This window comes from Poecilia reticulata, linkage group LG2 (assembly GCF_000633615.1).
Source record: "Poecilia reticulata strain Guanapo linkage group LG2, Guppy_female_1.0+MT, whole genome shotgun sequence".
In the NCBI taxonomy this organism is placed as follows: Eukaryota; Metazoa; Chordata; class Actinopteri; order Cyprinodontiformes; family Poeciliidae; genus Poecilia; species Poecilia reticulata.
Window position 1 is genome coordinate 8,300,551 of NC_024332.1, and position 26,760 is coordinate 8,327,310.

General features: G+C 41.4%; 1 protein-coding gene across 3 annotated transcripts in view; it reads right to left on the reverse strand.

The window, feature by feature from the left end:
* Positions 1-26,760, reverse strand: part of LOC103473550 (nck-associated protein 5-like) — a 133,350-nt gene that overhangs the window by 88,063 nt on the left and 18,527 nt on the right. The window contains exon 1 of one of the 3 annotated variants that reach the window (XM_008423878.2): positions 19,519-19,679. The exons of the other annotated variants lie outside the window; for them this stretch is intronic. Coding sequence (XP_008422100.1) covers positions 19,519-19,584 — 66 coding nt within the window. The 5' untranslated portion in view covers positions 19,585-19,679. Of the gene's footprint in view, positions 1-19,518; positions 19,680-26,760 lie in introns of those variants that run through there. 3 annotated transcript variants of the gene reach the window in all.

Consider the following 26,760-nt stretch of genomic DNA (forward strand, 5'->3'; position numbering starts at 1 on the left):
AAGCCTGATGCTTTAGCGACTACAGAAAGGGAACCTTCAGGGCGAAAGCCCCGAGTCTAGGGAAATATTTACAGGCCACATCAAAGTGCAGCAAAGCCGTGTAAGTCTGTGCTGTCATCAGGCAGACCTCTGCTAATGACAGGGCACCGAAATAATCCTCAGCACACATGGAGGAATGCAGGGAATGCCGCACGACTGTGGTTGTGTGAGAACAGTGGGCGTTTAAAGGTGGAGATTTAAGGCAGGACTAGATGCATGTAATGCTGCGCGTTATATCTTGAGCCGTGCATTATTTCTGACGGCTTTATGACTCCAGTGAAAGCCACACTGCTCCCCTGAGGACAGGTACTGCTGCTCAGGCCACAATGAGCTAAATCCACTGACCCGAGACTTTATGGAAGGCATATTTCTTCGGACCGGTTCTCTAACAACTGCAGCGAAGCCGACTGTAATCACAGCTAATGAATCGGTTGGAAAACAGCTTTAAGTCATCTGAACTGGATGTAGAACAGCATTCCTGAATTCAGCTGAGAAAGTTGTGATTCAGGTCCACTCCTCTTTACAACATTGCATCATTGCTTGCAGGACTTAGCTTGGGCCTGGCTTTAGACGCTAAACAGCTAGCATTAGTTTTGACTTAAGAGTCTTCCAGGATACAGAGGAGCTTATTGTTAACTGCATGTTGTCTTTGACCTGTGGCTGCAAAAAAAAGTCACAATCCGTACTCCACCTAGCCTGACCATTGCCTTCATACCTTCTGCTCAATTTTCATCTCGGGTCAATGCTCCGTCTGGGATTTCTTCCATTGATCTCGATTTCTCAGGATTTCAACTGGGCAGATCAGCGAACAGAAGGATAAGTTGTTTTAAGTTTAGCTGTGGCAGTGGAGGAACGAAGCCATTCAATTCATGTTGGCCAGGCTTCCAAATGTCGACCAGTTACAGTTGGAGCAAGAGGAATGTTTAAGACACGGACTGTCCAATTTGGTGCACACTATTTTCTTTAGGCTTCCTTCAAGGTTGAACTGGAGCATTAAATAAGTCACGGCCAAACATTAGCGACTGGGTAAAATTGAGTTCAATCGATTCAAACTTCAACAGATTCCACGCCTCCAGGAAGCGATTGTTTCTAAGTAGCTCGGGGTCCAGATCCAATGCACAAAGTGAAACGTAGACTACTGTCCACCACCATGATTTAAAGTTTTCCAAAGGACAGATGAGACCATCATGCTAACAGAGGTCTGACTGGATGGTCTGACCTTGCTGAGACCTCTTCAGTGATTCCTGGCAGTTGTCTAATAAATTATCCATTTATTTAATAATCTTTTCCTCTGTATGACAACAGATTTGTTTAAAATGCCACAAAACCCCTCAGGAGATATCTAAGCATCAACAGTTGCTTCTCTAAGCTTGTTGCTGATCCCATCTTTGAGTTGTCCGAACACACAAGACGATACTAAAGGTCTGGGTATGGGGCACAACTATGAAGCAGAACATTCAGCATTTAGCATTTAGCTCATGTCTATAAACGCTTAGTGTTGACTTCAGAGGCTGAACTTGTTCCATCCTGATGGTTAATGTGTTTGTAATGTAAAGTTTACCATGTTTACTCTGATAATTTAAAACCTCCCTGCCTTCTGTCACTGCAGGGGTCCAGCTGCTTCTTCTCCCTTCAGAAAATATGAAATATGCGCAGACCAAATGAACCTCTGGCTCCAATTCACAGGAGGATTGTTTTAAGGAAAGAAAGAACAGAATCAAACATGCAGATTTGACTGAAGTCCATTCATGTAAGAATCAGGATCCAGATTTATAAGTCATAAAACATCAGATCCATTATTCATTTGAGTCAAAGCAAATAATCCCACCCTAGCAGAATGTCTGGTTTGGATCTGGAGTGAAAATCAGTAGTGAACCGGCCAGGTCCTGTCTCTTTAAGAGGCGCTGTGCTCCCTCCACCACCTTGACGAGTCTGCAGATCAGAGATCCAAGCAGGCGGTAGCCGATAAGACACGTTGTGGGAATGAGACCCTGTCCAAAGACAAGGTCAGGACCTTGATCCTCCCCAGCCTATCTCTGATTCCCCTGCAGAACTACGACATGGCGCTCTGACCTCCTGGACCGCATCATTGAAAACCCGAGAGCTGCGGGTTTGACAGAAGGCTCGGATCCCACATGGGCTGCTGCAGGGCAAAGGTTACGCCGACAGACTGTAAGATTTCTCTCACGGTGTATGTTTATGGCCTACTTAAGGATGTATTAGGACCGTGAGGTGTGGCAGATGTGCCAGTGTTGGTTTTGGTTTCCTGCCAGGCCACAGCTGCTGCCACGCAAGTCTCCAATGAGAAGCAAACTAATTTAATCAGAAGCAATAATTTAAAAAAACATGCGTTAATGTAATTCATGACTGATCCAGTTTTAGGGAGGCCATGAACTAATCAGCCTGACTAATCGCCTCCTGCCTCTGTTCATATCAAGACGTATCGCTCAGCCTTGGTTAAATTCATTAGTCTTATCTGAGGCTGCTGGTCATTCTTCACTCTCATCCCGACGACCCGGTCTCGCTCTATCAGCTCAGCGATCTGCCTTTCATATCCTCGGACCATGATAGTACCCATCACCCTCCTCATGCTAGATGTGGCGTTTATTGGTGCACAGGGCTTCCTCTGGGGTTAATGCATGTCATTTCTCATTTGGATAAGGGAAGAAACCGCAATCTCCGTAGTGTTGCCGTCCGTTACAGATATGACTCCAGACGGTTTTATCGGGCACCAGCTACTGCATCTTCACAACATGACTGATTTGTATAATATTTATCTTTAATCTGTCATTTCAAAATCCCTGGAAGTATTGTATGCATTGGAAAAAACAGCAACCTCCCAGCTGTTTTTCTTCCTTAATCCTCACTAGAGCATCAGATAGCAGCCTCAACCCGTGTTTATCTGGCACTTGACATTTTAGATACAGTAGAAAGGCCAAACAATGTATCTATGTACAGAGCTGACCAGAAAGGTACAATTTTGTTCCACGTTAACAACTGCTATTCCAGTTGACTACTAGAGAAAAATGATTGAAATCGATAATATTCTAAGTTTGCAAAAAATCCTAAAAGCCCATTTTACAATGAACATGTTACTGTCTACCTACAGTCAGTAGATAATTATTATTTTCATGATATGAAATGGAGGTAGAAAATGGCATAATACCGTCTCCAGCTGATCTGTATCAGGTATTCAGCTGTTATGGCTCTAGGACTCACTCTGCTGAAGGAAAATCTCCTGAGGTGAAGGAAAATCACCTCAGCCTTTAAAGCTCAGGTGATGTACAGTAAGCTAAACAAAAGTTAAGCTCTAAACACTAAAAGAGAAAGGATTTTTTCTTTTGTCTCTGTAAATACAAAATGAGATCTAGAAGGTCTCAAGACCTTCTAGATCTAGAATTTTGGAATTCTGAAAGGTCTTCCTGTGAGTTCTCCACCAGAGTGTCCAAACCACAAATTATTCTTCATTTGGCCACCTTAATAAAAGAACAAACCTCTCTGAACTTATGGAATTGATACAAACCTTCAAATTAAGGAGATATAAGTTAAGATAGAGTAAAACATGCTAAGCTAACCTTAAGTAAGCTAAGCTGAAGTAAGACAAGCTATACAAAGATATGTTAACTTAGGGTAGGCTAAAATAAACAAAGTTAATAAAGTAGATAAATAAAAGGTAAGCTAAGGTAAACTTGGCTAAAGTAAACAGTTCTTGGTAAGGTAAGCTAAATGAATATTTGAAAACAATTAAGCTAAGGTAAACTATGCTAGGAAAAGGAATAAAACGTAAGCTAACATAAGCCAAAAACAGGTGACCTACAATAAACTAAKATAACATATAGTAAGTTAAAAGACACCATAAGCTAAATTATACATATATTAAAAAAAAACACTAAGCTAAAGTAAAATAAGCTAGGTTAAGATACACTAAAATAAAGTAGGGTAAGCTAAACTGAGCTAAGGAGAACTTAGCTATGGTGAAATTAAAAAAAATAAAGAAACACACTAGATATGATGAGCTAGACAAAGTCAAAGTAAACCAAAATACTCAGCTAAATTCACAAACTAAACTAAGTTAAAGCAAGCTGAACTAACATAAGATAAACCAAGTTAAATAGTTCAAAAGACACCAAGGTAAAGCAAACTAAAATCTGAAATAATATAAACAACACAAAGCTAAAGTAACATAAGGTAAATTACGATAAGCTAAATGAAGCTAAGAAGAACTAAGCTAAGGAAAGATGTGATAAAAGACACCATGGTATGATAAGCAAGACTAAACAAAACAAAGGTCAGAAAAGTTAAACTAAACCTAACAATGAAATTAAGCAAAGTTAAATTGAGCTAAAGTGAACTAAACCTGGAAACACAAAATTAGAACATGAAAAACTAAGCTAACTTACAGCAGGCTAAATAAGGTTCACAAAGCTAAGATACAACCTAAGGAAAACAAAGACAAGTAAAAAAAAACTGATCAAAAGTGAGCAAAGCTAAGATAAATCTAGAGTTAATAGTGTGTGTGTGAATGAATGGGAGGTTGCAAAAAGAGTTTAATTTGGATTCTTTCCTCTCCATTTGTCCGCATTTTAGTGCTAAAGTCCAAAGCCCGATATTGAAGAACCATTCATCTAGTCCGGTTCAAAGATCACAATCTCACTTCATGTTAGCGAAATTAAGGAGTCTTTGGAGAGATGTAAAAACTTTCATCAACCCTTAACAACGTTAAAGTTGCTGAGCTTTTCAGATTAACTGTTCTTTGAAACAAAGAATTCTAATAGAAAGGACATAATACTGTGGACAACAGAATAATGTGTCCAAATAACGTTGAATAGGAGCAGAGGGCTACAATGGCTGACTGTAACGCCACACAGGGGCCTCATTGAGTTGTGGACATTCATGTAACCAATGCCTCCAGTGAGCAGGATATTCTTCATCTGCCTACCTGGCCAACAGCGAGGTGTGTTCAGGCCACAAAAGGCCCCCTGTTCATCATCCAGGGTGAGTTCCAGCAGCTTGGGTTATCTGATGTCCCTGGTCCAGCCAGCACCTACAGCCCGGCCCAGCCCAAACATCAACACCTCGCCACAAACAGGAATCCAGATCCCTTCGGATTATCTTTCCAAACATTAAGATAGGCCCTCTGTTTGAGCTCCTCCTCTGCAGGTTGGGTTGACAGAGTGGGCCATTCATGCCTGTTGGGAACAGGGCAAAGCTGTTTGTGAGGGAATGAAACTCATCAGAGCTGACACCAGTCATTTCCGCAGAGCGAGGACTGACGCAGGACGACCGGCCGTACCCGAGTGTTTTCACGGAATCAAGTCACGGCCTTTATCAACCTGGGAGCCCTCAGCACCAATACCTAATATGAATCTGTTTAGAGTTGGCTTCATATTTTGATTCAAGCCAGTTTAAATGCACCGGATAGAAATCCACCCTTTAGGAATAACCGCCAAAGCAGGATCCAACGTGCTGACAAGCGAGATGGAAATCTAGGAAAGTCTGGGGGAGGGTTGCAGGCCGTTGTGACACTGTCTGAATTTTACAGGCCTAAGGGTTGCTGGGTTTTATTATGATCTGGGGGCCAATATTCAGCCAGGTGTAGTCGGGTTAGGAGGGAGCGTGGCGATGACAGACGTGAAGAGGAAGCTTGGAGTTGACAGCCCTCTGGGAGGCAGGAAAAACACGGAGAGGCGAAATCCAGGCAGCTCCACCAGAGAACCAGGCGGACAAGAGACGGAACCAGAACGAGCATAACGGCCGACATGCTGCACAAAATACCATTAAAACTGTTAGCTTTGATAACTCCAACTTGTCATGTAAATTAGTACATTTCCAGAGATTTGCATGGATGAAAACAAATACGTAGTATTTTTTAATAGAGATGTTGCCCATCAGTTATTACAAAAAAGCATAAAAGGAATGGAGAAACATATTTTAGAAACGCTGACATTTATCATGTTGACAATAGAGGGGAGAATGAAGAAATACTCTCCAGTTTCATTCTCCAAACCTTTCCAGAGCTGGAAAATGCTTAAATCACCTCAGTGCATAAGGAGCCTGCATAAATCTCAGTGATCATGAAGGTGAATCTTTCAGTGGAGGAAAAGTAAAGAATGATGAGACTTTCACCAGAGAAAGGAAAGTCCGTTGTATCGGACAATAGTAGATGCAGAATTGTAAAATTTGGTCTGAGGTGGAAAAAAGATGACAGATTCACAAAAAGAAGATAAAGGAATAAATATCTTGAACAGAACAAGTTCCTGTTCTTATATAGCCAAAGCCTCACAGAGAAAACAAAGAAATGTTACATAAAAGCGGGAAAATGTATCACCTGAAACCAAATATTTACATCCACAACATAAAGGCACAAATGATGCTCTCCATTGTCTGACAGTAAATTTTCACTTTTTCTGTTAGGTAGTCTGTCAAAATGATTTCTAGTTGCTAAATGCCAGAATAAGTAGAGATGAAATGTTTTGTTGTTACTATGTTTTACATACCCCAAGATCACCATGCCTTTAAACAATAAAAACAACTTGTCTAATTTCAAAGGGATCCAGAGATTTAGAAATGGGTTTTCCTGTTAGTGTGAGTTTGATCCCCTGGCCAAGTACTTGAAGTATCTGATGTTCAACCAGCAGTCTTACATCAACACCTCTTTGTTGCAGCAGCAGCAGCAGCAGTTCATCCTGACCTCCAGGTAGGCGTTTGTTTCCACAGATACTCCAGCCAGAAACCCTTCATCAAACTGCCTGACTGCTCCATGCTCTCGCTGCAGCTCTGTTTCTTTAATCCAGGAAGTGATTTACTGACGGTCTGACGGTCTGCTGGGGAGCTGGCCGGCCAAGCCATGTGCCGGGCAGATGTGCCTGCATTCCTGCCAGAAGACGCATTAATATGAGCTTATGGTTTTCTCCCTGTCTCCTTGAAGGCTTGCTTGGAAACTGAACTGCTGATGTGACGAGAGGAGACCGTTTGGTTCATGTCACCAACCTCAGCAGATCCAGATTCCCAATGTCACAATGTCTACTTCTTATGGAAATCCTACAGCAGAGGACCAAAGGCAAATATGAAAAGAGATAGGCCTCCGTGACCTCTGACTTTTGATTTAATCTTGGCTCTGATGATCATTCTCGTAGTCATGAATTATTTCTCAGAATGGTTGATGGGGAAGAAGCAGCAGAAAAAGGTAGTGGGGGGATGGTGAGGGTTTAGAATGCATTTCCCTACAGAGTAGCCCACTGGAGGTGACCAGCTATACAGCTCCAGCAGGCATGGCGTGGGTGGAGCAGAGCCAGGAAAGCCCCAAGCTGGAGGCATTTACGTAAATCACACTATCGTCAGCAAACAGGCTGATCAATAAAAAATGTAGAGCAGGCTCCGTCTCATGTAGGACATGTAGGACAGGCTCCGTCTCATGTAGGACATGTAGGACAGTGGGACATGCAGGGTACAGTCTGTGAGGTCACCAGAGTCGTTACAGTCAGTCATCTGATGGAGCCTCAGAGCAGAGCACGGTGACTAGCCTTTAGTTCGCACTGCTGCTAAAAACATAATATGAAACGCAGACATCCAAAACCATCCATCCATCCATTTGACTGTTCAACCATCCTTCATTCATTCAATCAGCCATCCATCCAACTGTTCATCCATCCTTCAACCATCCCACATCCATCTGTCATTCAATTTAACCATCCATCCATCCATCCATCCATCCATCCATCCATCCATCCATCCATCCATCCATCCATCCATCCATCCATCCATCCATCCATCCATCAGCCAGTTAGCACATCAGTCTTTCGTCCATCATTTAATTTAATCATCCATCCTTTTCTTTACCCTCAAGAATCCACCTGACATCAACTATCCATCAGGAATCTTTCCATCTGTGATTCCTTCTGTCCGCCAGTCTATCCCGTCTCCAGACACTTATTGATCTATCCATGCATCAATAGATCCATCTATAAATATATCCATTTATCCATCCATCACTTGGTCTAAGTAACTTTCTTTCTCAGCAGAACCAAACAATCAATGCAAATTATTTCAAGACCAAGAATTCATGTGGTTTCATTCACTGCTACACAACAATTATACTTTCATTTTTCACCTATTTCACCAGCCAGATGCATACAGCATCACTAAACGAAACCATTCTAGCTAACCAGAGTTGCAAAGTAAAGCTTCTGTGTCCCTGAGTTTCCATGTCAAAGCAGTAATTTTGCCTTGGACAGATCATCTCCACACAGCAGCATCAGCTCTATGGGTTAATGCAAACAACGTCCTCTCAAAGCAGCTGAACCTGGACCGAGGGTCCAATAACTCAATCCATTAAACAGTAAAGTGCCTCATCATGGAGTCTGCTCCTGGCAAGTCAGACAGTAGGAGTTCATCCAGGCTGCTAGAGCCTCTAAGTCTTTGGTATCAGGATTTTCAGCAGCCATGCTTGTTTTATTCCATCCAGATGGACATGAGGAAGACCCTGACATCAGAGCTGGTTCCCATTAGACGAGGTGATATCAACACTCTGTTTGAGGGGCTTCACAGGGTCCTCTAGAAGGGTTCAAAAGTCCAGATGGTAAATAAATGAAAGCTTCATGGCTAGGATAACCGTCTGTGCTAACAGGAACCCGTCTGAAGGCGTTAGCTTGTGTTCTAGCATGTCTCTACTTCCTGACATGTTCTCTACTGTGGGAAAACTTCCACGGCATGGCCGGACCTCCTGATCTTACAATAACAACCCTGTTATATCACTGAGTGTTTGCTCAGCTACCTCTCTGTATCTGGGGCACCCCACCGCCCCCCACCCCCAATCCTCCATCCAAGCCTGGACTGAAGAGAGGAGTCCTTGCAGTAACCATGAAAGCATTACCTTCAGCATGAACTGTTTACCATGGCATCATGCTGAACAAAGCTTCCTGCTTTGTCTCCTAGTAGGTCAAACTGTGTGGAGCATGCTAGGCCTAAAGAGCTCCACACAATAACCAGAGAACCACCAAACCTTTACATCACCATCACTGCTTGTGGTAAACTAATGCTAAAGCTAAAGATATAGAATTAGCTCATCTTCTAACACATTTACCTGGGTGAAGCTAACAAAAAAGTGACCTTTGACCTTAGTTCCTTTCTCTATACCAGGGGTCTGATTAAAATTCAGGAGTGGGTCAGATCTGAGAGTTGATGCAGATGATGCTGATGTAATGAATGCAAAGAAAGAAGAGAAACGATAAAGAAAAAGAAGATAAGAAATGAAAGGAAGGGAGTCAGGACACAAGGAAGGATAGATAGGAAGGAAACTAGATAAAATGACAGAATGGCATAAGAGAGGGAGGTAAGGAGGAGATGATACATCAAATGAAGAAAAGGAAAGAAAGCACAAGAAAAGGATGGTAGCAAGGAATGAAATAAAGAAAACAAGGGAGAAAGGAAGGTCAAAGAAAAAAAAAGACATACTGAAGGAAACAAAATGCGGACACTCTTCCATTTAGGCAATGGAACAAGGAAAGAAGTCTGAAAGCACAAATATGTTTCTATAGTCTTTTTCCACATTCCAGACTTAGAATCTCAACCTTCGTCTCATCAGGTCAGAGCTCACAGTTAAGAGCTAGAGCTCATTCATTTATGTTTGTGATGGTCTTTAAAAAAAAACAAAATCGGTTGACATGTAAACGGATAGTGTTGATGCAGATGTTGGGCCTTTACTGCCATTCTCATCCATGTTGGTCCCAGTTGACATTATTCAAAATGTCTTTGTTATGACAACTTGACATTAACCAAGAAATCATTACTGATATAAATTTTTTATAAAAGTATTACTGATTGCACTTTAAAAAATTCTTAGTTGATGTCAAGTTGTCATAACAAAGACATTTTGAATAATGTCAACTTTGTATTAAAAGTGTCATAATTTACCGAATGACGCTTTATGACAAGTCATAAATATTCATGAAGGCTTATTCATGTTCATGACATGTATTATGTCATGTCTATGAGAGTGTCATGACAGTCTTATTCACCCCCCTTCAAATAAAGTGTTACCCTCAGTAGTCTTCAACTTTAGATATGAACACAATAAGTCTGACTTGCGATCAGACCCATCTCACTTGATTGATATTTGGGTGAATTTTACAGATATTACTTCTGTTTTGACACTGTAAAAGAAGAGAGCGCTATCTGGTCATATTTAGCGGTGCTGGATCTTTCATCGCTCCGTTGCAGAAGCATGAAGCCATTTTTATGCAACCAGGCTCTCAATGGTTGGAGAGATTTCCCTCTTACCTCATTCCACCGGGTTCTTCTGCACACAGCAAGTCCATTTTCCAGCCAGGAGTATCCTGAGAGCGTTCCAGGTTGTTCATAAAGCCCATCCTGGACCCCAGCCATGCAGCAGTGAGAGAAGTGGGTCAGGGGGTGGAAAAAACTCAATAATGCACTAATTCATGTGGTTTGAATTGAGACTCCAATCCCCCTCTCCTGACTGCTTCTGTTCAGCCATGAATATGACAGAGGAGACGGAAAATCCAGTCAGGAAATGCCTCTGAAATATAAAAATCCCCTCTCTGCAATATTAAACAAATTGTAAATATAGACTGCTTTGTTGGGCTGTTATCGCATCGCAGCCATTTCCTTCAAAATGATGATAATCCCAAAGAAATGAAGGTAATGAAATAATCATGGGGCCTTGTTTGTCCTGCATAATTTCCTGCCTGGAAGCCCATCGGCTCCTCCAGCTGTTGGGGCCAGATGGATGTTTGGGCCGTTCAATTGGCCCTCTGGGCTCCACCGCACAAAGGCCTCCCGCCGGCCACACACAAAGGTCAACCGTTGACCGTTGACATGGCAGACTCTTTCTGTTTGGTTCACCTGAGGCTTCAGGCCTCCTCGTAAAAACCCCTCAGTCGCCGATCAAACGAGGGCTACGGGGATCACTAAGCCAGCAGTGCGGCGTCATAAAGATGAGTTGTGGAGAAAATGACCAAGACTCAATCATGTCCACCCCAGATGACTCAGATCAGTGACGTGCGGTGAGGTTCAATGCTGGTGAGGCACTGACTTACGATTATAGACACCATGCATGTTATTGGACGTACGGAAATTTTGCACAGGCATACAAAGCTGGGGGACAAAAAGACTCATCTTTTACATGTCATTCATAGCCGCGTTAACTCAGTGAAACTTAGAAATGTAGGTATTAATTTTGTGATATGATCCACAGCAAAGGGAGCGAGAAAGCACTCTCGCTCTGTATCCGCCAAGCTACAAGCAAACTCATTGCCATAGCAACTGACAACAATGCCACTTAATGTTTTATGATTTAACACCAAAAAAACTAGATTAGCTACCGCTTCTACTTTACTGAATTACTTAAACATACAATCTGTAGCCCACAAAACGCACATTTCATTAAAAAACTAAACAAAAACATCTTATTCTTGTCTTACCTTTACTTATCAATGAAATCCATGTGCCGCTAATTCTGCACAAAAATATCCGTTCATCCAAAGCCAAGTCTATCCTCGGCATGTCTTTTCTACTCCGTTTAAATATAGTCAAACTGTCTCGAAGCAAAACTTTCAGCCGGTGTTGGTCTTCCTTTAGTTATTATCTCCTGCTTCAATTGAAAATCCACTTTAAAAAACTTTTGTAAGTGTAGAAATATAGTCTTTCATGTTGACGTCGGAAGAGAGGAGAAAACACTGTACTTATCGCTGTACTTTACTTATTTACTGTATGGCTAGCTCACTGTTTCTTATTCTGCAGTTGTGCAGTCACAATATCTGGGAACATGAGCGCCCCGTGCCGTGAGCATGGAAGGTTTCGTAATAAAAGGTGCAGGTGCAGGCTGCCTGCCTCACCTCAAGTCTGTTCTCTGCCGTTTCTTATTGCTCCTCCGCAGACAAAACACGATATACACACAGTTAGTGACAAAAAAAACACTGTACATTATAGACATAAGCTAGATTATGGAAAATCAGTCCATATATTAAATGTTTTTAGACATTTTATTTCCGGCGTACAGACAGGACAAACATGCTCCCATAGTTTGGCAGCCAGTGCAGTTAGCTAGAGGTTGCGCAATCCCAGGTGAGGCTGAGCTCGCTGCTGCCTCACCGGCTTCGTTTCTGAGCATTTGAATGGGAAATGTGAAAACCCATCGATTTTGAAGAAAAAAATAATCAGAATTGGTTAAGCTAAGTAAAAAATAGGTACTTTATAGTACAAACCACAGGGTGAAAATAGCAATATAAATGTTTTTTATTATTATATATTATTTTTCCATGATGACAGGTTAGGCTCTACCTCACCTGCCTCCCCTGACTGCAAGTCACTGACTCAGATGCAGATGGTGCCGATTCTCTCAAGGATTTCAGCTGAGCTATGAATTACCTTCTTTTTAATAACGTCTTGAAATGACTTCATCTCACGTTGCACTAAGGATGTTTTCAGCAGCAGATAAAAGTTGTGGGAACATGGAAGGTTTCATAATAAAAGGTGCAGATGTTAAAACAACTGCTTCCTATCTTTGATCTCTGCAACCTGCTCGTCTTGGCCTCCCTCCAAACGTTTCACCTGAAATCTGGCTTTTAGTCCAACCGTCACAATGTGTGCATTATCCCTTGTCCAAGATACATAAACCATAAAAACAAAAGGTTCCCATGATTTTTTGGTTTGGGTTTTATGCAAGTTTACAAAGATGAGTAATCCAGGTAGGTAATTTACTTACTAACCTTGGCTTTTCTTTTACAATGTTTACTTCAGAGGTGGGACGAACTCACTGTTTCGCAAGTGACAAGAAAGTCTCACGTCTTTCCACGCAAGTTTCAAGTCAAGTCTCCAGGCCAAGTCCTAAATTTTTAATTTTCAGTCTTTTGACATAATACCAATAAAAATAATAATACCAATAATACCATAAAAAAGTCATTTGACATAATACCAATGTCTTATATCTATCTTTTTCTATGTTCCAATGATGTAAGAACTTTTGTTACTCTTTAAACCTGCGACTTTACAAGAAAACCGTCCTGTTGCATTAAATGACTAACTGTACCGTTGGTGTCAGGTCTGCTGTGTTTAACTCAATTTGTTGCAAACAGAAGTCTGAAACCACTCAGATCTGTATTTAGCCTAGAAGCTGAAAGGTAACCCTCTACAGAGGGAGGCTGTCAAGATGGCTACAGCTTATTGGTGGATAGCTATGATTGTTTCCAATGTTGCACCAACACACATGAACGTTCCCCTCTAATAATGGTAATAAATCTTATTACCACCACCATGATGGCTAATGAACCTCAACAGAATAAAACAATCCCTGCCAGATCTTCCACTTCTAACGGGAAGCATAGACCACATCGGAGAGAATCATGGTTCCCTGCAAACAATGCCTCATTGTAGCGCAATGGTTTGAGGCTGGTTGGATCTCTTTGCTTTTGTTGCATCGTTCTGTTGTGGTGTTTGCATAGCATAGCGCATAGAGTTCTGGCTCGGGAGACGGCGGAGGAAAGAGGAAAGAACCACCGGCTGGTTTCTGTAAAGCGTGTCACATTGGATTAAACCAGAACAGGACCTAAAACTCATTCTGCAGCGCTCTTGTCATGACGCACAAGTTGCAGCGTTGCACATGAAGCTGAGGGCTTCCCCTCAGGGCTCCATGTGACACATCACACAGCCGGGCAGGTGATCTTTTGTTCAGAAAGGAAGAGGACGATGAAACACAACCCCACCGCCACTCCGTGGATCAGCCCACAGAGAAAGGAAGCAGATGAAAGGTCTAGGACGCATACAGGAGTGCTGTCAGTTGTATTGTCTGGCTTCGCTGCTGAGGCCTGACAGCCACTTTATGGCCGTGAATAGAAAGCAGAACCGGGAAGCAGAGGATGAACACGACCAGCTGGAACACCTGGAGTCCAGAAACCATGCAGACCTCACCACAACAAAGGCCCACATGGAGGCTTGTACTGTATTTGCTTATGGATCAACCAGAACCATCAGGTGCAAACATATGAATGCTTACTTCCAGAACAAGAAAAAAAAAACCATATTGCTCATTCTTTGTGGAGGAATATCAGCTCATCTTTAAAGAATTCAGCCTTACTCTTATCAATCTGTATAAGGTCATCCCACAGCATCCAAATCAGATTTACCTAGAAACTTTAATTAGGCTACTCAAACATTTGATTTTGGTAGGGGTTTTTTTAGCCAGAGTAAATACCAGCAAGTCATCCAGATATTTAAGTGGCAGAGCTACATTGGTTCCTCCAATCACACCGTGTCAAGTCTTTCCAAATCCCATGCAACATGAAAGTCTCACGTTGAGACTGAAGTCAAGGTATTTGAGTCCTGAGTCGAGGCAAAATCCGAATTTCTTAAGTCATTTGACATACAATGCAAATTAATTGTAGAGTAACGATTAATCATTTTAAGACTTATAAATTATTTTCAAAAGATGTTTTTCAATGGTGGGCACTACTAACTTGAAAGCACTAATCATATACATCTGTCCTGCTAACGCTAAAGTGCTACATTGAGATAACTATAAGTGGAAGCTAACGCTAAAGCGCTAACTTGAACCATGTGGATACCCACCATGTGTCAGTGACACAATGTGTTTTATATAGTCCTCAGTCCAGAACGTTTCCCAGAAGTCTGTAAGTAATTTCGGGTAGAAAGGATCGCCATTGTTCCACTGTAGTTTGATGAAGTCCCACAGTCTTACAAAAGACTTTACAACCCTTTCCAGTGTTAAAGGTTTTGTTCACCAACTGTTTTTGCCTTTTGAGATCTCCTACCCTGCTTAATGTTGTTAGACAGGTTCTATTCAGCAATTCCAAGATTCTAGATGTCCAATAGATTAATAAAATTAAAACATCATGAAATAAATTTTAAAAAAGTACAAATCTTGTCCACTGACATCAGTACCACAAACAAAGCTGACCTGAATCTGTGTGGAAGCTCGTTGTGTGTCTGTTGTAGCGGTGGGAGGATAATCTATGCAAAGCTCCGGAGCCGAACGCGAGGTGTTGAAAGCCAATAAGGCCGTATCAAAACGAGGGCAGAGTTAATTAATCATCTCAGCTTCCTTTTCATGGCCCTCCCCGCGGCTGTCCCGGGGGCATGTGCGAGCACCAGTGTGTATCTGTGTGCATGGTGTGTGTTTAAAGGAGCAGGAGGGTGGGGCAGGTTGCAGCTCGGGGGGGCATTAGCATATTGTAATGTGAGCCAGTAGACCACTGAGCTGCTGTACGTCTGCTGCAAGCCTCTTTGGGACAAACAGGAAATAACTGACACCTGCCCTGTTCAGTGACCAGAAAATGATGAAAAGTGACAGTTAAGAGAAAGAAACTCAATTAGCTTCATTTACATTTTCATAGCTGTAATTGTGGCTCATTAGAAGCATGTATGCTCCCTGTCAAAGAAGCCATTTGTTATTTTTTCTACATTAAGCAATGAAGATTAGTAATTGATTTCCATTTCTGATTAAATAAAAAAAATGTGTGACTTTAAGAAAACAGATAAAAAAATTAACTGTTGCTTGAATAAAGATTACAATGGACCCCCATGGCTGGAGAACCACCTTGAGGCTTCCTCTAAAAATATAGTTGGCTATTTTAATAGATCAAACACCAAATACTGAATGGTGAATAGACAGGGAGAGATAATTAATTGAAAACTTTTCCTAAAAGTTTATTTTCCACAAGAATTGCTTTTATAGATATAAGCAATAAGAAAGAAAAGGAATATACTGAAACAGCCAGAGCTAGGAAAGCTAGCCCTGACTAGCAAGGAAAGCCTCCTCTTGCTAGCTTGGAAAACTAGTCCCAGCTAGCTAGGAAAGCTCACTCTTGCTAGCTAGAAAAACCAACCCTGGTTGGTTTTTCTAGCTAGCAAAGCTAGACCTGGCTAATTAAGAAAACTCGCTCTTGATGGCTAGGAAAGCTAGACCTGGCTACATAGGACAGGTTGCTACAGCTAACTAGGAAAGTCAACCCTGACAGTTAAAATCTTTCATAGAAATAATATATTTTTTTTAATTATGTTTTTTTGTTCAACGGTCTTAGTGATGACTGCCTACTTCAAACAATTGGGGTTCTACTTTATAACTTTTGAAAGCCAGAATGAAAAACATAACTGAGTTTCACAAATATTTAAAGACTGTTCTGGTAAAAAATAACAATAATAACTCAAAGGCAGCCTTTTGTTGTTACAGAATATTTGAGAGTCTATTTGATATATTAGGCAATATATCATTATCATTGTTAGGGTTTTTTTTTTTGTTGGGAACCTTTGTAGAAAGTCACATTAATTCAGTGTCTTTTTGTTTCTGTAGTTGTTTGTCTTTATGTTTCCCATTCTGGTTTCCTTATTGCTATAAATGTGTCTTCATTCATAATATCTTGGCAAGGGATTCTAATATCTTGGAATTTGTCCATCATAATAACTCATCTTTCCCCAGAAATGAAAGGGAAAAATGAAAAAGTTGATCTGACCATACTGGCTGAGAAGACTTTAAATATCTCAACACAACATTTTTGGAGTTGAAATCAAAACACTTCTGTTTTATGCAAACAACCAATTATAATCATCAATCAGTCTGTGACTGTAATTAGACTTCACAAAGAAAAAGGAAAATATTTTTATAGAGAATTTTTGCTTTCCTTTGCTGTCTAAGCTCGGCCTCCAGTCGTCTCGCCACCATCCATAATTAGTTTTAATGTTCTGCAGCTGGCAAGTCGCTCGTCTTCTTTTTGAGTCCAAAGCAATGTGGCACCAGAACTCTGCGACTCAGTCCAAATTCATATCCTTCTTCCTGATTCAGACACTGAGCTCTATTGAGAAAAGTAATTCGACACAGGCATTCTGTCCCAGAGATACTTTCTGCGGTCTTGAGGATCCGTGTTTGTACACAACATATAATTTCCATTACGTAACCGGTATTATAATCCCAGTCTGTGTAAATTAAGGCAAAATGTGAGCCGATTCAATTTTTTAAAATAACAACAAAGCAAGTTTTCAAGTCAGCATTTTGTAATGTGTTGGGGGTTTTTCTGGCATAGTTCTGGTTGAATGTTGAATCATTGCTCCTGGACAAATGGGAAGGCTTTATTAGAACTGTTTGTCTTTGATTTTAAGCAAAGTTAACATCTTTTCAGGAGTTTTGGGTTTGATGTTAGACTTTCCAGAAGTCTAATGTTAGCCTGCTTTATAGGATTCAAATTCAATACGGATATGGGTGTTGGACTACTGTCCCAATTGTGTCCAAACTCCAATAGATGTTAAGGAATTTGAAAACAGTCCCCTTTTTTCGTTACCTCTGCCATGCTTGGCAGCTGGTACAGTGCTTGTAGGGTTGAATGCCTAATCTTGAGACCTCCCTACATTCCTCTATTTGTTGAAATGAAACAGATCAATCTTTGTCTCATTTAACCACAAAAAAAAAACACTCTCCAAAGACATTTATCTCGTCTCTGGGAAGACAGACAAAGTTATCTCAATTCAAACCCAATCATCTCCTGGTGAGACCCCACTGGTGTTCCAGCAGTGTCCACGTCAGGAATTTCTTGAGTCTTGGTAGTAAGACTCACTGAACTACTTCCTTTAATCTTAGGCCATTTAACTCATTGATAATTTGATTGGAGTCCAAAACTGAAACCTTTGTTCCATTTCCAGCTGCTGTGGTTCCCTTTCTCACTCAAACCAACCAAACACTTTTAGCAACCTGTTCCCCTCCTTGCCTATGGGGACAATGCACCAAGAACCACTGAAGGAAACGACACAAAACCTTCTGAAGACAACAGAGCCCAACTTCCTACTTCACCAAATGAGGAAAAAAATGGAGTGGAGTCATATTTTAGTGGTTGGAGGATTTCTCTTTCGTCTTTGGCTAAAGACCACGAGCCATTTCGCCCACTAATCCTAGACTCACAAATTTGCTTTGGTTGTATTTACCTTGCGCTATAGTCTGCGTGGAATTCACATATGCATTTGAATCGCACCAGAGTTCAATTCAACTAAACCAAAATCGAGGTTTGTAGGCGGACCGGACTTCACTTATTTTGGCTCGATTACACATTCGCTCCTCCTCGAATGAAACAGACTTTTTAAACGGAAGGACTGGAGTTGGGTTAAAGCAGACTGAACAGGGCTGCTGGGAATGCACCCTGAGGGAGAAAGGTCTGACCTTTTTACAGACATTTAGAAAGTAGTGGCACATCTAAATAACTTAAATTTAGGTGTAACTGTTAAAACATATGATCTGATTATCTGTACCTTCACAAAGATCCTTGGACTTTCCCATTCTTCTGAGTACCAGTCAAACACATTCGAGGGTTTGGTCTTGCTGAGTTAAGATATTCTTGGCCCTTATTGAGTCGTTGACTTATAATAAAAAGATGTCGGTGACTCTTATTCAGTAGAGCCTGAATGTATAATTCTGATTCTGTGTGAATCTGATCATTCAGATCCTAAATGGAAGGATCAAATGCGAGAGTAAACGTCTGTTTAGGCCTTTTCTTCCGGCCAATAAAAGGTTTGAATTGCAGGTTTAATGTGGACAATGCCACCGAGCAAACCTTTAAGCCACAGTTGATCCCAGATTAGGACACACAAAAGGTCATAAACCTCAGAAGTTCTCTCTGGGTAAAAAATTAAAAAAGAAAAGCAAGCCGTGTTGGTTTGGAGGGAGAGATTTGCGCTTGGGGATGAGCAAGAGGGTGAAACTGGATGGAAAAATGCAACCATGCATGTTGTGTTTCGCGCCCCTTCTCCTCCTAAACGAGCCATTAGTCACTATCCAGCTCCTGTTAATGTAATTACATAAAGAATGTATGGCGTTTCAGAGCCCAGCAGAGACATTTGTCTGTTTAATTGCGTCCACGTGATGACAGAAGCAAAAACACACAAAACACCACTGAATGAAGATCCAAATCGAAGAGAAAAGTTCAACCGAAGCAGCTGAAAAAGCACAACAACCACAGCTGTTTTATTTTTAGATCTGGCTGTTGCCACGCATGGTTACCTCATCATAAAGCATCATATGTCGCGAAGAGTCTCATCCACAGCGGGGGGGGAAACCTGTACAAATGGTGGGCCGGATCCCTGATCCAGACCGCCTGGAACTGCTTCGGAAACACGAAGCGAAGCGAGTCTTTTCTCACCTAATTAGAAGCAGCCACAGCTTGTCGGATAGTGACCTACATATGGGATGGCAACGCTCGAGATGCACAGTCACAGAACGGCGAGAAACACTGACACACTTACAGAACCAGACCATCCAGAATCCAGTGACAGGTTTAAAACAAAGTTAGCTCCTTTAAGGAAATCTCACAGTCATCTATCAAACTTCAGCTAATGGATTACAACCCTCCCCTCCTCTAACGTCCTAACGTAGAACATCGTTGCCCCAGTGAGTCCTGCTCTGGATGTGTTCTCCCAGATCTCCCTGGCGTTGCTAAGGGACGGACGGATCTGAAAACCAACACTCACCGCCAGAAGCTCCAGAAGAGGAACACTTCGGATCCGACCAACGCCTTGCTCCGCTAACTGGCTCATCCTCTATCCTTCGCTCTGTTGCCCTCCTCTTCTTCCGCTTGGTTCTCCTCTTCTGCCCCAGCTGCCTTGCTGAGTCTCAGCTGCTTCCTGCCACTGGCTGTGTGTGTGTGTATGTGTGTGAGTGTGTATGTGTTTGCATTCGACAGCGTCACACGTGTGTGTTGGAACGATGATGCAGCAGTGCAGCAATGAATTCGAGTCTCTCCTGACTGAGGGCCACATCAGCTCCTGTTAATATTTAACCACCGAGTCAAGTCGCATTAAGTCACCTGGAGCAAACAGCATGTCGCCGCATCTGTGTGTAGTAGATCTAAGGTGTTTGTGTACAGTGTGGTGGTTGTGCACACCCTTTAAGGTATAAAACATTAACACGTTTGAGAAGTAGACTCTTTGTTGATGGTTTTCCTTTTGTCTGTCTTCAATCAGTAAAGGCAGGCTCTTGGCAGATGCTTTTCAAGGAAAGGAAGGATTTGGCAGCTTAGCGAGAGTTTAGTTCAATCAATCAAGGAAGAAAACTAGAGGAAATACCTTGCATTAGTCACTAGCATGTTACTCTATATGTCCACCCAACTATTACATTCCTCTTCCTTCCTAGTCTGGAACATGGACAGAAGACCCAAAAACACCTGCTAGCTTCTCACAGAGAGTCCAAAGCAGAGATCCAGGGCCAGAAGGGATTCACGTGTGCCACCTCTTCCTCTGCTTGGTAACACTAACAGCTAAAAGGCTAATCAGAAGGAGGAAGTGTAATCTGTGCGGACCCGACCATCGTTATCATCACGATGTTTAACTGTTAGCTCTATGCCAGATGTAACATTATGAACACCGTTTCACCAGTCCACAGAAGGTCTTAGATAAAGTCCTGAAACTGGTCACTGTGTTTGTTCAGCAGTTATTCTGGCTCTATAACTGAGGTAGTTCAAGCTTGAAGAGTTTTAGACGTTGATCTTGGTTGTGTTGACCTCCTGGATCAATCATTGATGATCTCTTGGAGTTTGAGTGGAACACAACTTCGCAGAAGGTTCTCTGCTGTTTCACGTGTCCTAAATGACCTTAAATCTATTCATTGCAGTGTGAGAATATATCGTCTCCTTCTTGTTGTCAGTTGAGTTTTATTTGGGGACTTTCTTGGTTCTATTGACCCGTCGAGTAAAACTGACTCAGTTTTTCAAAACTGTGGTCAGTACAAGATGTAGCCCCACAAGTCCAGAGCAGTTTAGATAGTTCTTTTCCCCTGATTGGATTACAATTTGGAATTTGGATGTCCTTAAATAAACCTAAACCTCTGCGTGCCACGTTTCCAAAGAGTCACAGCAGTTCCTGAAGGATTCTTTGGCTCCAGGTCGAATCAGAACCTCTGCTCACCAGCTTCCTCGCTGACACCCCATGAATTAAATCTGAATGTCAGATTGCTGGGTTTCTGTCTCCCACTGAGGTCTGTCCAAGACAACACAATGGATAATGATAGTTTTCTCGTTCAGACTGGAAAACGTGGAAGCTGTTATGGAAACTATGCCATGTTTCTCCCACAACTATCCTCTAATCTGGGTTTATTTCTGTCTGCTTGATTGGAGAAGTTTCTGTTCTCACTGTGGAGATTTTTCCTCCTCTGAGGATGTCTCCCAAAGTTCAATCCTGCAGACTTAGAATTACTTTCACAATGTCTTGTGCTTTGGCACCTCAAAGGCCAAGTCATGCAGCAAGGAGAACTTGACCTCTGAAATACAGACACCATACAGTTGGCCTTCCCAGTGGAATCAATGGAAATGACCCAAAACGCCACATGGAAACCACCATTTACTTCTGGTCTTGTATGTAGTTTTGTATGAATGTACAGAAGGTATGCACAGCTTGGCTCAGTTAATCTCTATAGGATATTTGAAAAAATTTTAAGTTTGCATGTGCATTTTTCAATGTTTCCTTCTCCATTTTATATTTTCGGAGACATACAAAATGCCCACCGCACAAAATTTTTTATTAAGGACACATATTTTGTACTTTTTTTGCTAAGTTAGAATGTTGTGTGAAAGTCTTTCAGTGGACTATATTCTTGTCTGAAAGTTCTAAGTTTTTATGGGCAGTAGCCCAAGGAGGCAGTAGAAAATGGGTTTCAAAATCAACATATATTTTTAAAATAATGTATTTATCTGTGATTGCTACCTTGAATAGTTCTTATATTGCTTTTATACACATGCAGAAACCCCAGCATGTTGAGTAGACACCCCCACTTGTTGCCAAGTATAGAAAGGTTGTTATCTTTAGCTGCAAAACCAGAAATTTTGAGGAAATTTGCATTTTCTTAACCCTCCAATGCAAATAGTGAAGGAACTGCACAGGTTTAGCACCTGTAGCATGTAGCATAAACCAGTCAACCTGCTCATGCTACACTTATGTAGATCATTAAGCAACACGAAGCTCAGGATCTTCCAACACCTTCATCCCACTTCCACATCCATCCAACCTATCAAGAGTTTCCCCCCCCCCCCCAACAGGCTTTTCAGCTGATGACTATCAAACTAATTTATGGTTGCTGACTGACAGGTGGTGTTCTCGCTCGAAATGAGATTACAAACTCATCCTTCAACAAGCACCTGGCCCAGCCTCTTCGAGGAATTTATGAGCTCACTGGCGCCTTCTCACCACAGATCAGCTGTTTGGAGAGCGCCGAAGGGACAATGGCGTGAAAACCCCAACGCATTCCTGTCGCTGACTAATTGTTTACTGTCAAAGCTTCAGTCAGGAGATAAAAAACTGTTTTGAAATATTGTGCGAGCAAATATTCTGACTAATGTTTTAACGATGAGGGACTGAAGCCACTGGTTTTATGATTATAAACCATTACACAATTCCAGTCAAGTAATGTGGGTTGGATATATGGAACAATGTCTGCGTAATAGGAGTTTATGTTTTAGTAATGCATCCTTTGGCAATTTAAGGATGCTTCATTTGTCAGAAAAGAGGGACGATGACTCTAATCTGGTCTGTTTGGGTAAATCATTTTTAGCAAATGAGACTGGCCGCTTGTCAAACCTTCAACAAGATTAATGGAAAAATAACAGAAATGTAATATTATAAATTAAGGGCAATAATTGTGGCTTGGAAGAGCTGAGAGTGGAATATTTTCCATCATATGGTCAGAAATGGTTGGCAAATTATAAGACAGGCAGACTCCAGAGCGATGCTGTCATGTCAAATGGAAATGATGGATTTTAACCTGAACTCTTTAGTTCTCAGCAAAAAAAAAAGGGCTGAAAACAGAGGAAAGTCCAGATGGCAGAAAACATCTGAACACCTGTTGGGAAGCCATCCGACAGGCACGTCAGGAACAGGTGAGGCACGTCAGAAATGCCTCCCGCCTCATCCTCAGGCACACACGAGACGACCTCGCTTCGAGACTTGCATGCAAATCCAGACAGATTTGTGACAACGCGTTTAAAGCACAAGCGTAGACTCATCGGGCAGGACAACATGAACCAAACGAGAACAGCCCCGAGCTCTCATAAATCAACTAGTAACAGGCTTTCTGCATGCATTTGTTGGAGTTAATGTGGAAACATGTTAATATTTCATGGGATTGGACAGGAAGTGATTCTGGGGTCATTAAAAAGTTTCCAGACCTCTGACCGAAGCAAACTGTAGCATCAAAACTAAAGACTGGGACAGAAAATCACAGGAAAGTTGAAAAATGACAAACTACGGAAGCCCTGAAGTGCAAAAACTTTAACACTCCTTTCAGCTATGTTGTCAGAAATGTTTCTGTCCTGTGTTTTTGCTTTTAGCTTGTATTTTCTATATTTAGTCGTTTACATTTTTTTTATTGTACATTTTTTAATATTGGAAAGTTTTGACTTGAAGTGGAAAATTACCTGCATCACAGAACAATTTAAACAAATAAGAAAACATTCAAATTATGTTTTACTCATTTATACCACTGTATATTTTCAGGATAATTTAGCAGTTACATCATCAGGTCATCTAATTGTTTCATTTTATGGACTCCATGGAAGAAACAGGTGTAATTTAATGAAATATTTATTTAGAGCATCAAAACTAGAAATAAACTGATTTCTATAATTATTCAAACTATTTCAGTCAGTGGAACTTCATTTCTACTTTTATGAATAAATAATAATGATGATAGTAAATTAGAACAAAAGGGATATTTAATTATAAAAAAAATTGAATGCATCAAAAAATAAAAAAGTAAGTACAATTATATCAAAAATAAAATAGAAGTTAAACTAAATTGAAATTTTTCTTAGTTATTTTTTTTAAATTTTCATTTAATCAGTAATATGCTAATTAAGATAAAGAAATACTATTTCAAAACAAACAAATAAAAGCTTAATGCTGCTGCTGCTTTTAAAACGCAAACAGTCGGTCTTGTCAACTGGACGTTTAAATCTTTTGTTTTAGGAAGCGGAGCGTGACGAACCCAGCTGGGGGTCTGGCTCAGCGCCCGATCAGAACGATGGATCAATGGATCCAACGGGCCGTGCCGGCTTCCCCACACTCCTAATATCTCACCCTCTGCCTCCCCCCGGCTGCAGGGTGTGCTGCCCCCTCCCCCTCAGCTTTGGGGTGATAATCTGTTGATAATCTGCACATCCAATCCTGTTAGCTGCCAGTTACATCTTCTTCAGACTTGACCCTGCTGTGCTAGGGCTGGACCCAAACACCCTCTCCTCCTTTCAGAGCCAGGTGGACGGGTTAACATCCTACAGTTTGGTTACCGTTCCTCTGCCAAGAAAAGCAAGGAGTGGAATAAAACGATCGATCACTGAAGGCTGAGAAGACTTGAAGGCATTTCTAAACAGGCAGAACACTTTCCACTGAAATATGAGTCAATGACTGGTTCCATGTTGAGCATATGGGATCTTTCCCAATGAACCATCTCATGATGAATCAATGAGATGGTTTGTTGGGAACCATCTGATGGTTCAAAGACAAATCAATCTTTTTTTTTCTTTCTTTTTGCATGCAAAATTCACCTATTTGCATTTTGTTGGTGTTGTTGCTAGCCAAAATGCTCAAAATAAAATGCAGCTTGGAAAACTGAAATACCTTGGAGCAATGCTACTTGACTCCCTATTGGCTGGTGTTTGTACAGCAGCTAGCTTAAGCGTCAATGGTATTGAAATATTTGGCCACAATAATCAGAAGAATGAGAGTAAGAGTCAGGGAGAGGCTTTCAAACCTGTCAAACACGGCCTGTTCATGGCAGGAGGTAAATACAGTTATATATCTTTCATTCATTGCCATAATGAGCGTTTGCCTTAAGGAGGAACGTAGCTGCAAATAGAAACTACAGTCACAAGAAATGGACGTGAGCATTCCTTCAGGAGAAGGGTTACCACCTGATCTGATTAGGGTTCTCGGTGTGGTTTGAAACATAAAGTTGTCACAATCTCTCCTCTCTTATCAGGCCTCTTCCAATCCAACCCCAACAAACCATTTCCTCCTCAGCTCAATTGCTCCCTTGTCTCGACCAAACCTCCACTCGAGCCTGGAGTGAATCTAGAGAGACGGTGAGTAAGAGTTGATCGTGTGTGGAGATAAGGTCTGCTGATGGAGCGCGGACGTTCAGCAGACTGCGGGTTCAACAGAAGGCTCAGTGTTCCCCGTCAGGACCGGAGGGAATGCTGCAGGAAAACAATGCATGTGACTCGGAGCGCACGCGGCACCCCGGTGTCAACTTTGATCTCACTCATGATTGGAAGAGCAGAGTCCATAATTGGCCCCTCGTCTCCAAGGACAAAAGAGCGGCATCATCGAACGGAGGAAAACAGACATCCAATTAAATGAGCTGGACGATGGCCCAGAGCGAGACGGGACGCACTACAAAGTAAGAGTCTGGAACAAACCCAAAAGATTCCGCTTTTATGCTTCCATTGATTGCTGTTGGCTTTGATGGACCAATAAACCTCAAGAATATGAAGATAACGGCAATTAGCCTCGAGCTAATCTCACCAACAGCTTGGGCCAAAGGACAAATGTTTCACTATGTCTACTTTAAATAAAACCAATACATCACTGAGACAACCTAAAGATGCTCAAAGTACCACGTATTATTTCCATAAGATCACCAAAACAAGAACCCACCATCTTGATGGACAAACAGTTAGCATACAATTTAGCTGGGTCATGTAAACACAATCAGCTGAAGACCAGACACTTTAAAACCAAAATATGAGATTTTTTGATCATTTGGAATTGGACAACATATGAATTCAGTAAATTTCAACATACATTTAATTACTAGCCAATCATTAACAGCACCAAAACAGTTAATTACTTTGTCCTGTCATCGAGTTGGCAACATACAAAATTCCTGATACACATAGAAAGTTTATTCCTGTTAAGTATTGGTGAATTTTATTACCAGATAAGTAATAAATTGTACTGGTTTTACTAATGGGACCCATAAGCCTAGATGGACAGAGACACTGGGTTCTTTAAAGGACTCACTACAGTTGACCAAATACAATAAGTCTAATACTGGTATTAAGAAAATCAGTTTCAACTCTATACTGGTTGCAGTTTAGTGATATGTAATGATTCCTTGAATGATTCGAGTATCTCGGGGAAAATGACCTGCTTCGAAGCTAAAGATCCAGTTTAAAATGAGATCGTTGCTGAGTTTAGGGATAACTTCTGCTTGAATGATCCATTACTAAACAAAGTAGGCTGGAGATGAGTGAGCAGCCACCCAAAGTCCAAAGATAATCTTCTATAAAGCCTCAAAAAGTCAAACTTTAAAATGCTTTATTCATTATTTCCTTTTGCACGTTTGAAGCCAACATAAACCCCGTGTGAAAGTTAATTATTCCGCAAACATAAAACTAATAAACAGATGACCTCAGACCGCTGCAGTGCTGGGTTGCAGAAATGTAGGGCAGGTTTTAGCAGGATATGATGCAATGATCCATAAATGGCTGTATAATTGCTCTAATAAAAACAGGAGCTGAGCTGAAACTGAGTGGAAAAACAAGCGAGCGGCTTCGAGAATTATTAAACCAATTTACAAGCGGATGGTGGCGGCTCAGCCTTGCAGCGTTCGGCTGACTTCGAGTGACTTTCAGACGGGAGTGGAGGGAAAACTGAGGCTCTAATGGTTTGCTGTGAGGCTCAGGAAGTGTTGCCAAGGAAATGCTTCTGCCTCTCAGAGCCAGTCTG